This window comes from Typopeltis vanoorti, chromosome 17 (genome assembly GCF_054136105.1).
Source record: "Typopeltis vanoorti isolate ZY-2024b chromosome 17, IOZ_Tvanoo_1.0, whole genome shotgun sequence".
NCBI classification, from domain to species: domain Eukaryota; kingdom Metazoa; phylum Arthropoda; class Arachnida; order Uropygi; family Thelyphonidae; genus Typopeltis; species Typopeltis vanoorti.
Genome location: NC_143565.1, coordinates 89,416,928 through 89,431,710, shown reverse-complemented (window position 1 = coordinate 89,431,710; position 14,783 = coordinate 89,416,928). Strand labels below are relative to the sequence as shown.

Sequence of the window (14,783 nt, the reverse complement as noted above, 5' to 3'; positions counted from 1 at the left end):
TTTGGTGTGAGATTGAGACTAGCAGAACAAAATATACAGTTGGGTGCTGCTATAGACCAGCTGATGGAATAGATGGTGGAGATAGTATGCATAAGAAAATAGAAGAAATGAGTGGAAGGAGGGTAATTATTATGGGAGATTTCAACTATGGTAACATTGATTGGAAGGAGGAAAGGACACATAGGAGGAAGGAATTGGATTTTTTGCAGTTATTAAGGGATAACTATCTGCGACAGCATGTAATGGAAACTAGTAGGGGTCAGAGGGTGCTTGACCTAGTAATTGCTTCTGCGAATTTGGCTGTAACGAATATGACCACGTTGCCACCAATTGGTGAGAGTAATCATAGGGTCTTGATTTGGGAGGTGGCTAAAGGTGAGGAATTTACAATTAAAACAGGGTACATATGGAATTATTGGGCTGGTAAGTATGACAAGCTTAGGAGATTGATTGGTACAGTGCCATGGCATGTACAACTGCAAGGGCTAGAAGTTGTAATGCATGGGGGACGGTTAAAAAGTGTTTGCATGAAGCAATAGATGACAGTATACCCACAGTCCGAATAATAAATCAAGTAGGAGTTAAATGGATGAATAACACCATTAAGCTTGAGCTGCAAAAAAAAAAAACTATGGAGGGAATTTAAGGAGAAAGGTGACCGGCAGGCACATGAACGGTATAAAGCGCAGGCCAGAAGGTAATAAGTGTGGTAAGAAAAGCAAAAGCGGATTATGAAAGAACATTAGCCATGCAGGCTAAAAAGAATCCCAAACAGTTTTTTCGATATGTTGCAAGTAAAAGAAAAAATGTATATGGCAGAATGATTATAAAGAATTCCGATGGTAGGGAGGTAACCGAATCAGTTGATATAGTTGAATTACTGAGCAAGCACTTTGCAAGAGTATATCATCCAGGTGGTGCATTGCAGGAATGAATGAATGAATGAACTAATAGCTTATACGGGAATTGTGGTGAATGAAGTGGAGGTGAATAGTCTATTACAAAACCTCAATGTCAATACATCTTTGGGATTAGATGGGATACCAGCTTGTGTCGTACGTGAAGCGGCTAAAGAACTGTCTGTGCCCTTGACCATTTTGTTTAATTTGAGTCTAGGGTCTGGGTTAGTCCTGAGGGGGTGGAAAGAGGGGGAAATAGTTCCACTGCATAAAGGAGGTTCCAAGATTGCTGATATAAATTACCGACCGATCAGCATATCAGGAATCGTTGTCAAGGTCTTGGAGAAAATAGTCAAGAGAAAAATACAGGATTGGATAGATGAAAATGGAATACTGTATAGGGGACAGCATGGTTTTGTGAAGGGTAGGTCATGCCTCAGTAACTTGCTCACGTTTTATAACACAGTGACGGCTGAACTGGATAGGGATAATGGGTTTACAGTGATTCTACTGGACCTTGCTAAGGCCTTTGACAGGATACCACATAGAATTCTAATCAGTAAATAAACTGCAGCATATGGGGATGGATATAGGGTTGGTGAGATGGTTAGGAGGGTGGTTGATTGAGAAATATCAGAGAGTGGTTTATTCAGGAGTAGAGTCTAAAAGACAGCCCTGACTAGTGGTGTGCACCAGGGTTCTGTTCTTGGACCACAACTTTTCAATTTGTTCATTAACGATATAGGAAAGGATCTGAGAGGAAGTGTTCATTTGTTTGCTACTGATGCAAAGTTGGGTAGAGCAATAGTGAGTGCACAGGATGTCAAAATTTTGCAAGATGATTTGGACAGTTTGGACATTTTGGGGTGAAAAGATTAGCAGCAGTATATCGTATTGGTGGAACCATACTCCAGGAGATTGATGAGGCCAGGGATTTGGGAGTGTTGGTGGATAGAGAGTTGAAGTTTAGGGAGTACATTGCAAAAGTGGCTAAATCAGCTCATCAAATCACTTGGTTGCTGAAAAATACTTTAACAAGCAGGTTATTGTTCCTCTATATCAAGCCTTGATAAGACCCCATCTAGACTACTGTGTCCAGATTTCTGCACCAGGGTTTCTTCTTGATGTGGAGGATTTGGAGAGGATTCAGAGATGAGTAACCAAGATAATAGCAGGTCTATAGAATGAACCTTATGAGAACAGGTTGAAGATTTGTGGGTTGCAGAAATTGGTTGATAGGCGGAAAAGGGGTGATATGATTGAGACATTGAAATTACTGAAGGGTTTCTATAAGATTAATTCAGAAGATATTTTTGAGAATAGGACTAGTGGTGGGAGGAGTAGGGGCCATCCATGGAAACTGGGCAAGAGTGTGGTTAGCAAGGGTGTTAGAGCTAGGTATTTTACTTGGAGAGTGGTGAATAAGTGGAATAAGCTGCCCGAGTCTGTTGTGGGTGTCATGACTGTCAATGAGTTCAAGGTGAGGTATGATAGATACTGTGTGAATGTCGAATAATTGTTCTTGGCACGATGTTAGGGCCTGACCTCGATGAGTCTAAGGACTCCTAGGAGTTGCCCATAGTAATAATAATAATAATAATAATAATAATAATTCTGTCGTTATGCTGCCAGTATGACAAGGAATGACAGTGTTACAGAAGGATGGAAGTCTTCATGGAATGTAGTCATCAATGCAGAGAACATAGAAGGAGTTGTTTAATGAACACTTTATTAGGGTATTTCATCCTGGATAAGTAGGTTTTAATACTAAAGAGATGGGGACATTCAATATTTATTTAGAAGTGCAAGAGGAGAGTGTGTTTCAAATGCTGGGAACAGTGGATGTCTATAAAGCAATGGGACTATTATTATTATTATTACTATTTAAGCCTCCAAGGAGTAAAAAGACTCATCGCAGGAAGTCCTTCCTAGAAAACACAAGTCTATCAGAGTCCCTCCTAGGAAACAAAGTCTATCATACCACTCCTTAAACTCATTAACCGTTCTCACTCTCTCCACTCTATCAGGCAATGCATTCCATCAACCACTCCTCATCCTCTTGCTCACAGTTTCCTTTCATAACTTCCAAGGGATGGCCCCTTGTCATCAGTCCTTCCCACTGTTCAACCAAGCGAAAGAACAATCCAATGTCAACCCTGTAACCACCTCTCAACAGTTTAAAAGTCTCAATCATATCACCTCGCCTTCTTCTATCCACCAAACTCAATGGAAGTTACCTCAATGGATTTCACCACAAGCTTTGAGCAAATGCACAAAAGAACTGACAGCTCCATTGACTTGGCTTTTCAATGAGAGTCTGGGTATGGGAAAGGTGCCCAAGTAGAGGAAGAAGGGAAGATGGCATAAAGGTGGTAGAAAAATGCAAGTGTCAAACTAGAGACTAGTTTGTATTTAATCAGTACTTCTTAAAATCTGGGGGAAATTGGTGAAATGTCATATAGAGCTTTAGGCGGTAATGTTATCTGTGAAAGTTGGCATGGATTTGTTAAGAGGCATTTATGTTTTAGTAATTTGATTGCCTTTTATAACAAAGTAACAAGAGCAGCTAATGAGAGAGAGGAATATTATTATTATTATTCAGGCTTCCATGGAGTCAAAAGACTCATTGCGAGAGGTCCTTCCCTAGGAAACACAAAGTCGATCAAGACTCATCGTGGGAGGTCCCTCCTGGTTAACACAAAGTCTATCATACCACTCCTTAAACTCATTGACCGTTCTTGCTCTCACCACTATCAGGCAATGCATTCCATGGTTCAACCACCCTCCATACAAATAAACCACTCCTCACCCTCTTGCTTACAGTTTCTTTTCGTAACTTCCAGGGATGGCTCCATATCATCATTCCTTCCTGCTGTTCAACCAAACGAAAGAACTCCCCAAAGTCTACCCTGTAACCACCTCTCAACAGTTTAAAAGTCTCAATCATATCACCTCTCCTTCTTCTATCCACCAAACTCTGCAGTCCACATTCCCTCAGCCGATCCTCATAACTATCATTGTACAGTCCCGAAACCATCTTTGTTATCCACCTTTGAACCCTTTCCACAGTTAATTTATACCCTTCAAATCCTGGGGACCAAATCTGACAACAATAATCTAAGTGTGGTCTGACAACAGATTGATAACTCTTTTATCTCTGCAGGTCAGTGTCCTTCTCATTATTGCAGCAATCCTCTGTGTTACCTTCACCACCTTTGTAATATGTCCCCTGAATTTCAGGTTTCTATCAAACAATCATCAACCCCAGATCTCTTGTCTCCCCTACTTCCTCCAGTATAACTCCTCCCATAGAGTATGCAGTGTCCCATCAATCTGTCCCAAACCTCAAGACCTTACATTTTGCTGCATAAAACTGACATCCCCCATTCATTTGCCCATCTATCTAGCTTATTCAAATCCTCTTGCAGGGCTGCCGCATCTGCACTATTACTAATAATCCTTCCCAGGTTTGCATCATCTGCAAACAACTGAACATCCCTCTGCAATCCACTGACAATGTCATTGATATAAAGGATAAAGAATATAGACCAGCACTGAGCTCAGTGGGACCCCACTTGTAACCCTCTGCCTCCTTGAAACTGCTCCACCATACACAACTCTCTGATACCTATCGGACAGCCAATCCTGAATCCAGTTGACCAATCTGACATCCAGACCCATGTGCTGCAACTTAAATATCAGCTTATCATGTGGCACCCTGTCAAATGCCTTCGCTAAGTCTAAGAAAATTGCAGTATATGCCTTTCCCTCATCTAATGCTCTTGTAATTTATCATAAAAGGCTAGCATATTGCTAAATCAAGAGCATCCCTTCACAAATCCATGTTGACTCTCACAGATAACATTAGGTCTGCATTATGGGAGATACTGAGATAGGAGTAGGTATCTTGCTCCACCTTTGCAAGGAGTCGCCCGGTGTTGTACCACTTTACCCCAGTCCTGAAGATACTTTCAGGCACAAACTTTGTTTGCACACACTTGGATAAAAGATTAAACTAAATTTATTATAGTCTGACAAAGTGAAAAACAAACTTTCAACACATAATTTGCAAATCAATTTAAATCTAATAAAATCAATAAAAATAAAAATCAATCAATAAAATAAAATACCAATCAATAAAATAAAAAACAATTTATTCAAATTAGGAATGGTACATTTTAAAACAATTTTCCACACACAACGGTGGTTTTTCCTGGCAAACAGGACAATAATAATGTGGTTTGCATCGTCGTTTGTTTCGTGTACACACATGGCATAGCTTTGTCGGGTGATTCTTTTTTTCTGTTGGTGGTAAAATTTCCAAATAAAAAAAATCCCGATTCTTTCTGATATACTGAGATAAATGGATTTCTAAATTTTAACACAGTCATTACATTTCCAGTAATCATGTTATGAAATTTATCAAAAATGTGTATTGCCAATTTCTTAGGCCATCTAATTGTCTTTTGTAAGGTGAAATAATAAGAAAGCATTTGATCAGAAAGATCGGTGCCTGACATATCCAAATTATAATCCCTAACGATATTTGGTTTTAATTGAAATTTACCATTCTGATTTTGTGCTTCAACCATTTCAAATTTGTGCATATTTGAAATGGAAAGAACTTCCCTCTTATCCTTCCATTTGCTCACTACAACAGGACCTCTTCTTTGCCAGACAAATTCCCCTTTCTTTAGTTTCTTCTGAATAACACCTGGTGGATTGTTTTTCCTATTATTTCTCAGCATTCCACACACGTACGTTTTTCTGTCGTAAGCGATTCCGTCAGAGCTACAGAATTATAAAAATTGTCCATATGCAATACATTACCCCTGTCTAAATATTCTTCCATCAAGTGGAATACAATATCATATGCGTGACCCATTTTCGCTAAAGAGGATTCAGATTTTCCTGTATAAATTTTTATTTTTATCACCAATCCATTCGATTTGCATAGTTCATAGAATTTCACGCCATATTTATGTTTTTTGTTTTTTATGTATTGCCGAAACGCCAGTCTACTGCACCACAACACCACTGACTCATCAATACATAAGTTTCTATCTGGTGTGTAGCTATTTTGCATTACACTATTAAAATGATCTAGGACTGGTCTTAATTTGTGCAATTTATCATTAGCTGCCTGGGAATTATCTGCAAAATGCAAATGACGCAATAAAATTTGAAATAGATTTCAGCTTATTTTAGAGCGCCAAAATGGCAAATTGTAAAGTTGATTGCTACCAATAATGCTCAATAGATGGTAAATTACAAGGACCCATATGAAGTAAAAGTCCAAGAAATAATTTCCTTTCAGGTATGTCTGTTGCTTTCCGGTTTGAAATTCTTTGACTTTTTTTGATCTGCTCGGCTTTGCTCAATATTTTGTAAAGCATATAAATTAGCTTGTTCTACTAAAATTGTGAGAAAATCTTCAGAAAAGTTCAACTAACCTTTTGATACTGAAATTTCCAGTGTCAATTTTAAAACCTGCTGTTTCAACAAAGTCAAATTGTGGGAGCCCTTGTTCTGAATTTTCCCAATAAGTAGATATTGATGTATTTGACTGGATGCTAACTTCATCTTCAAAAGTTTCTTCATCATCTGAGTCATCATCTGTACGATTATCTTCTGAATCAAAACCAAATATTTCATGAAATTCATCATCGCTCATATTAGCATAAGCTTCTACTTTTATATCAGTAAGTTTTCTTTTACTGGCCATGGCGAAATTGAAGGTTCTTAGAGACTAGAAACTAAAACTAGACTAGACGCAATAAACACCGTCATCAGCGCATGTAATATATAGGTGGAAGTGATACGAGATTACTCGTAGTTGGCGGATGAAGCAAAATTCTGTCTGATAAGCCGGCTATGAGATTACTCGTAGTGACTTGAAGATGGGGGTGATATGAGATTACTTGTAGTTGGCGTATGAAGCAAAATTCTGTCTGATAAGCTGGCTACAAGATTACTGGTAGTGACCTTAAAGATGCAAAAGCGCTTGGCATGCGGAAACAAACTATGCCTGAGGAGCGTGGCAGCGAATGTGTTAATAAGGTGATGGCTTTCTTGGACAGAGAAAAGGAGAGGGATACACAGTAGTATACTTAGATTTCGCAAAGGCTTTTGATGCATTACCACATGATGAATTCATAGTCAAACTAGAGCAGATGGGGTTGGATATTAGTTTAGTGCATTGGATCAGAGACTGGCTATCTGATAGGTATCAGCAAGTTCTGTATGGGAGAAGCAATATCCAGGAAGAGGAAAGTCACTAGTGGTATGCTCCAATATCATTAACCTGTATGTTAATGATATTGGAGAAGATAGGGATGGAAATATTCAGTTGTATGCGGATGATGAAAAGTTGGGACAAACTATGATGAGGAGAAGATGTTGTGGCCTTACAAGAAGACTCAAATAAATTGAGTGAATGGGTGCAGAAATGAAGGTTTTAAAATTTGGAAAACAAAGATGGGATGTAGAATTTTTGCTTGGTGGGGATATATTGTTGAAGGTGGAGAAAATTAGAGATCTTGGGGTGATAGTGGATAAGAATCTGAAATTTATGGAAAACTGCCAAAATTGTGAGAACAACACAAAGAATTCTGGGAATGATGCAGAGGACACTGACTTGTAGAAGTAAGGAGATTCTTGTTCCATTGCATAAGGCTTTGATTAGGCCACACATGGACTACTGAGAACAGATATGGTCACCTGGTTTTCAAAAGGACGAAGAGATGTTGGAAAGGATCCAGAGGCAACTGACTAAGGTAGTTTCTGGTCTCTGAAATGTCGAATGTGAGGAAAGGTTGAGAAGATACAATTTACAGAGTATAGTGGATAGTAAGAAGAGGGGAGATATGATAGAGACCTACAAGTTAGTAAGGGGCTGTTATAGGATCAATGTTGGAGTGGTTCTACAGAAAATGGTGGAAGATCGGGAAAGAACCAGAGGACATCCTTGGAAGCTGTATAAGGAGGGTGTTAGCAGGGGAGTGAGAAACAGTTTTTTTTGCATAAGAGTTGTGGTTGATTGGAATGCTTTGCCGGATACTGTGGTATCTGCAGAGAATTTGAGTGTGTTTATGGCGCAGCATATTGAGCTGTGTGTATAACAAAAGGACCTCCTAGATGAGTCTTTGACTCTATCGGGTCTTGGGATGATGATGATAATAATAAACAAAAAATATTATCAATTAAAACACATATACTAACCACAGTAATGACTATTTAATTCGTAAATATTTCATCCCAAGTATCTTGGGATATCATCAGTACAGCAGATCAAACAATACTAGGCATAACATACAGTTAGGGCACATGATTACAATGGAATCTCGATATGCGTGCAGTAACGTGTTATAGAAGTAAATTAAATATAACTGAAAAAAAAAAATATATATATATATATCTATATATATATATCTATATATATATAAAGATTATTTTACATAATTTTGTATGACAATTTCTCATACTTTAGGATAGTAAGAACATCGTTGCGGTTTAAATTTGGTCTGTGTAGTAGGGCTTCAGCTTTCTTTATATAAACGTTCATATTTATATAACGATCTCTATAAAAGTTTCGACTTCTCCCAATGGATTGTATGGTGTGGATTTTCAACTCCATGTTGGGAGAGACCAGATTTCTGCGGTTTGAAAAGACGAATGTGGACTTGATGTTCCGAGATGCGTTTCTGAACAGACCTACCTATCTGACCAAATGAGACAATTTGAAGGAGCATGGGATCTCATAAATGCCAGGTAACATCAGAGATGAGAGTTTGTCCTTAGGAGAAGGTAACAAGTTATAGATTTGGTTGATAGGTTTGTAAGTAGTGGCAAAATTTATTTCTTCATAATTATTATTATTATTATTATTATTATTATTATTATTATCATTAAAAAAGACCTCATGGAGTCAAAGACTCATCTAGGAGGTCCTTTTATCTCACACACATCTCATCATACCGGGTCTTAAACACATTCAAACTCCCTGCAGACACCACACTCTCAGGCAAGGCATTCCAATCATTCACAACTCTGCATGAAAAAAACCTGCCTCTCACTCCCCTACTCACAACCTCTTTATACAGTTTCCAGGGATGACCTCTGGTTCTCCCCTGATCTCCCACTATTCTCTGTAGAACTTCTCCACCATTGATCCCATAACAACCCCTTACCAACTTGTAGGACTCTATCATATCTCCCCTCTTCCTTCTCTCCACTAGACTCTGCAAATTACATCTTTTCAATCTTTCCTCATACTCGACATTCCAGAGGTCAGAAACTACCTTAGTCAGTCGCCTTTGGTCCCTTTCCAACATCTCTTCAACCTTCTGAAAACCAGGTGACCAAATCTGGGCACAATAGTCCATGTGTGGCCTAATCAAAGCCTTATACAATGGAACAAGAATCTCCCTACTTCTACACGTCAGTGACCTCCTCATCATTCCCAGAAGTCTTTGTGTTGTCTTCACCATTTTGGCGAAGTGTCCCCTAAATTTTAGATCCTTATCCACTATCACTCCCAGATCTCTTATTTCCTCTACTTCCAACAATATATTCTCACCAAGCATAAATTCTGCATCCCATCTTTGTTTTCCAAATTTTAAAACCTTACATTTTGCAACATTGAACTCACATCCCCATTTGCTTGCCCAATCACTCAATTTATTCAAGTCTTCTTGCAAGGCCACAACATCTTCACTACACTTTATGGTTCGTCCCAACTTTGCATCATCTGCAAACAACTGAATATCTCCATCCAAATCTTCGCCAATATCATTAATATACAAGTTAAATAGTAATGGCCCTAAAACAGATCCCTGAGGCACTCCACTAGTGACTTTCCTTTTCCTGGATATTGCACCCCCATACACAACTTGTTGATACCTATCAGATAGCCAGTCTCCAATCCAATGCACTAATCTAATATCCAACCCCATATGCTCTAGTTTGACTGTCAACTTATCATGAGATACTCTATCAAAAGCTTTTGCGAAATCCAAGTATATCACGGTGTATCCTTCTCCTCTGTCCAAGGAAGTAGTCACTTTATTGTAATAAGTAAGTAGATTACTAAAACACGACCTCCCTTTAGCAAATCCATGCTGTCCATCAAAGATCATACCATTGTTGTCAACCCAACTCTGGATCCTAGTTCTCACAAGCTTCTCCAACAACTTAACCACAACACCTGACACACAGATAGGCCTATAGTTTGATGCTTGAGTTCGATCACCTCCTTTATGAAGTGGCACAATCTTGCCCTCCTTCCACTCTTTAGGGACTTGACCAAGTGCAAGACTCGTATTAAAAAAATATGTCAAGGCAGGTGTCAACTCTCTGGCACATTCCTTCAGAATACGCAGTGATATATTATCAAGTCCCACAGCCTTATTTACATCTAGTTTACTCAACTCCCCAAACATCTCTTGCTCACTTACAGTCAGTCTCTCCTCCCCATCATCAACTGCTCTTAATCTCTCCATGAAGTCACATTCACAAGATTGAAAGATCTTTATGAACTGCTCATTAAGTATCTCCACCACACATTCTGCAACATCTGTCTTTATACCATTTCCTCCAATCAGTGTCATCCTTCCATAATCATTCTTTCTTTTGCTGGCTACATATCGAAAGAACTCCCTAGGATTCTTTTTAGCTTCATTAGCTAACTGCTGTTCATACCTCTCTTTAGCTACTCTCACCAACCAAGTCACCCTTCTTGTCTGGTCTTTGTAGACCTCATGAAATTGGTTACTTCCACTTCTCTTATGCTGCCTCCACAATGCCCTTTTTCTCTGTATTGCATGCTAAATCTCTTTATTCATCCATCTCACACCTACCTTATTTAATCTTCTCACCCGTGGTATACATTTAGACATTTCATCCACTAAATATTTTTTGAAAATCCCCCAAGCTGCATTGATCTCTTTTCCAGCTAATTCCTCATTCCATGCTACACCTGCAAGCTGTCTCCTGAGCTCTTCATAATCACCCCCCCTTGTAGTTCCACATATACCCTTTTTTCACAGGGGTCCTTGCACTGCTGGCAACCACCCAAGTAATCACCTCATGGTCACTTTCACCAATTGGTGGATGATTTGATACCTCATTGATAATTACATCCTCCGATGAGATGACCAAATCCAAGACGCTTAATCCTCTTGTGCCCTCTGTTACATACTGTCTGAGGTAGTTATCCCTCAAAAACTCAAGAAACTCATTTTCTTTAATTCCAGTTGCTATCTCTTCATTCCAGTCTATATTGCCATAATTAAAATCACCCATAATGATCACCCTTTTCTTATTTGCTTGGCTTATTTGACTATACATTTCACTATCACCACCATCCACATTACCAGGTCTATAACAACATCCCACCAAGTATTTGATTCTATTCACCTCTATCTCACACCATACTGCCTCAAAACCACTGGCCCCATTTCCCTCGTGCATCTCTACCTTGTATGGACATAACTCTTTCTCTATCATCAATAGCACTCCCCCTCCCTTTTTACCCCTTCTATCCTCACGAAACACATCATACCTTTCCATCTCTATTACTGTCAGGATGTCATCCGCATCTAACCATGTCTCACTTATTCCGACAATCTCTGGGTGCACAGACACAATTAGTGCAACCATTTCATCCGTCTTGTTTCTTATACTTCTAGCATTGGTATACAAACACAACAACTCATTTCTTGATCTACAGCTAGTTCCACTGATACCACTCACTCGATGTGATCTCTCCATGCTGGACTGAGGCCATTTCCCTTTCTGCTTCTTCATTTTAGAACCCTTTGCAATTCCATCTGTTTCCTTTTGATCCCTGATCATCCCATTACTTTCCTGCCTACACATGCTCTCACCTCCTCTTGGAGCATCCACCTTTCTCACGCTGTGTATCCCTATCCACCCTGAGCCTCCCCGTTTCCCTGCTCCTCTTGCACACCCATTCTCTCATTTTCTATACGCATACCACTCACTTCCCCATTCATTTCCACTTCTTCAATCTCTCCTGTCTTACTCTCCTGCTCTTCCACATCACTCCCCTCTCGATCTGATTCATTCTCTCTATTCACTTCTCCACTTTCCAGCAGCAGTCTCTCCAAGCGACTCACACCATAACCACTCAAATGCAGTCCATCGCTCCCATACAGCTCACTTCGTCCCTCAAACTCATTCCACACATTAACAAACTGTACTCCCATCTCTTCACACATTTCAGCCAGAATATCATTCATAATCCTTGCTCTCCGCCTCATTTCACCACAATCATACCTAGGCAACACACTGACCACCCTTCCTGTTACACTATTCTCCTTTATCTTTCCTGACATTCATTTTGACATGCTCTTTGTTCTCTCTCAAATCATTTGTACCAAATGATTTTTGAAAGACGAAATGGATACTAGTTCAGAGATACCTTTGATGTAAGACATAGGAATCCAATGGACATCATCTTGTCTGGGTTGATGTGGGAAGGTGACTGATGATTTTTTGAGTTGTTTTAAGATTATATCCATTTTGTATATTGTGTATTATTACATGCTGTATTTTTGATTATTTCTAGTTCTTGGTTTAGAGAATCTTCAGAGGAGCAGAATGTGTGTGCTCTGGAAACTAGTGATTTAATGATGCCAAATTTCTGAGATGGATGATGAGCGGAAGAATTGTGAATGTAGCGACCTGAAAATGTAGGCTTGCGATAGACAGGCATTTTGATGGAACAGTCTTCTTTTCTTTGAATGTGTAAATCCAGAAAGGAGATACCCTGTGGATAGTATCTCTAGTGTAAGGAGGCTATTCTAGCGTAAAGTTGATACGAGGGTGAAGAAGGTTTATTTTATCTAGAAACGGTTGTAATTCCTGTTCGGGATGATCCCAGACTGCAAATACATCATCGACATATCATAACCAAATTTTTGGTTTGGGTTCAAAAGTGAATATTTTTTTCTTCAGGGTGTAATTCCCAAACAGGAATTACAACTGTTTCTAGATAAAATAAACCTTCTTCACCCTCGCATCAATTCCATTCTTTACTCTAGAAAACGAATCTCCACAGGGATGGTCCCTAGGGAGTGGAAGTTAGGCAAAGTAGTTCCTTTGCATAAGGGTGGCTCTAAAACTGTGGTAGTTAATTACAGACCAATCACCATCTCAGGAGTAGTGGTAAAAGTATTGGAAAAGTTGGTTAAATACAAAATTCAAGAATGGGTGGATCAGGATATCATACTCTATAGAGGCCAACATGGTTTTGTTAAAGGTAGATCCTGCCTTAGCAATCTATTAACTTTTCATAATAGAATGACATCTGAGTTGGATAAAGGAAAGGCCTACACAGGGGTCCTTCTGGATTTTGCTAAGGTTTTTGACAGGATATCCCATGGAACACTGTTACTCAAATTGAAGCAGCAAATGGGAATGGATACTAAATTGGTGACATGGATAGGAGAATGGCTCAGGGAGAGATACCAGAAGGTGGTGTATGGAGGAGCCGAGTCCAGGATGAGGCAAGTGACCAGTGGTGTGTCTCAGGGCTCTGTGCTTGGGCCATTGTTGTTTAATTTATATATAAATGATATAGGAAATGGCTTAAAGGGAGATATTCAGTTGTTTGCTGATGATGCAAAGTTGGGTAGAGCAATAAAAAAATCAAGCTGATGTTCAAAGTTTGCAGGATGATTTAAATAAGCTGGTAGAATGGGCAAAAGGTAATGGATGTCAGTTCAATGTGGAAAAGTGTAAAATCATGCATTTTGGGATTAAAAGATTACCAGCTGTATACTACATTGATGGAACAGTACTCCACGAGATTGATGAGGCTAGGGACTTAGGGGTGTTGGTAGATAGGGAGATGAAGTTCAGGGGGACACATTGCTAAGGTGTCCAATATTGCACATACAATTACTTGGGTGTTGAGGAACACACTGACATCCAGAGATAAAGAGGTTATTATTCCCCTTTATAAAGCACTGGTACTTCCACATTTGGATTACTGTGCTCAGGTATGGTCATCTGGATTCCTTGGAGATGAGGTGGCTGTGGAGAGGGTTCAGAGAAGAGTGACTAAGTTGGTGAGTGATGTAAAAAATGCTCCATACATTGATAGATTGAGAGCTTGTGGATTGCAGAGGTTGGTTGATAGGCAAAGAAGAGGGGATATGATAGAAACATTTAAATTACTGAAAGGTTTTTATAGGATTGATGCAGGGGAAATGTTTCAGCTGTGTGATAGTGATGGAAGAACAAGAGGTCATCCCTGGAAATTAAAGAAGAGTGTAGTCAACAAGGGTGTGAGAACAAGGGTTTTTGCCTGGAGGGTGGTGAACGAGTGGAATTCGTTGCCTGACTTAGTTGTGAGCTCTTCATCTGTAAATGAATTCAAGAAGAGATATGACAGATATTGTTTTGTTAGTTTGGGTCTCTCGCAATGAGTCTACTGACTCCATGGAGATACCCGTAATAATAATAATTAGACAAGTATATCTATAAACATACCTTGTGAAATACTACATTTCGATTCACATTCTCTTCTGGTTCGAAAGCGGTTTCCATTTCCTGCACAGCCTCCAAAATTAAATTCTTTACAAACTCCATCATTCTTATCATAAAACCATCGAATTTCAGAACTAGCACATGACTGGCCAGCATCTTTCTCAAGGAAACAGAATTCTACAAATCAAATCAAAGAGTGTTTGAAGTAACTTAAGCTAGAAATGCAAAAAATTTACATTTTGATTGCCCATTCTATTATTTATTAAAACAATAAAATGGGCAACTTTTAATGTTTATTAAGTTACAAAAAATGCCTATATGGTATGGTATCATTGAAGAATTTAGTAAACAGGATAAAGGCAAAAAGCT

At 39.1% G+C, this 14,783-nt stretch overlaps 1 protein-coding gene across 5 annotated transcripts in view; it reads right to left on the bottom strand.

Annotated features, from left to right (window-relative positions):
* Window positions 1-14,783, bottom strand: part of LOC150097613 (papilin-like) — a 1,184,257-nt gene that overhangs the window by 323,708 nt on the left and 845,766 nt on the right. For all 5 annotated transcript variants that reach the window (XM_090407770.1, XM_090407771.1, XM_090407772.1 and 2 more), the window contains one exon: window positions 14,418-14,591. In XM_090407770.1, the coding sequence (XP_090263896.1) occupies window positions 14,418-14,591 (174 nt within the window). The remainder of the gene's footprint in view (window positions 1-14,417; window positions 14,592-14,783) is intronic.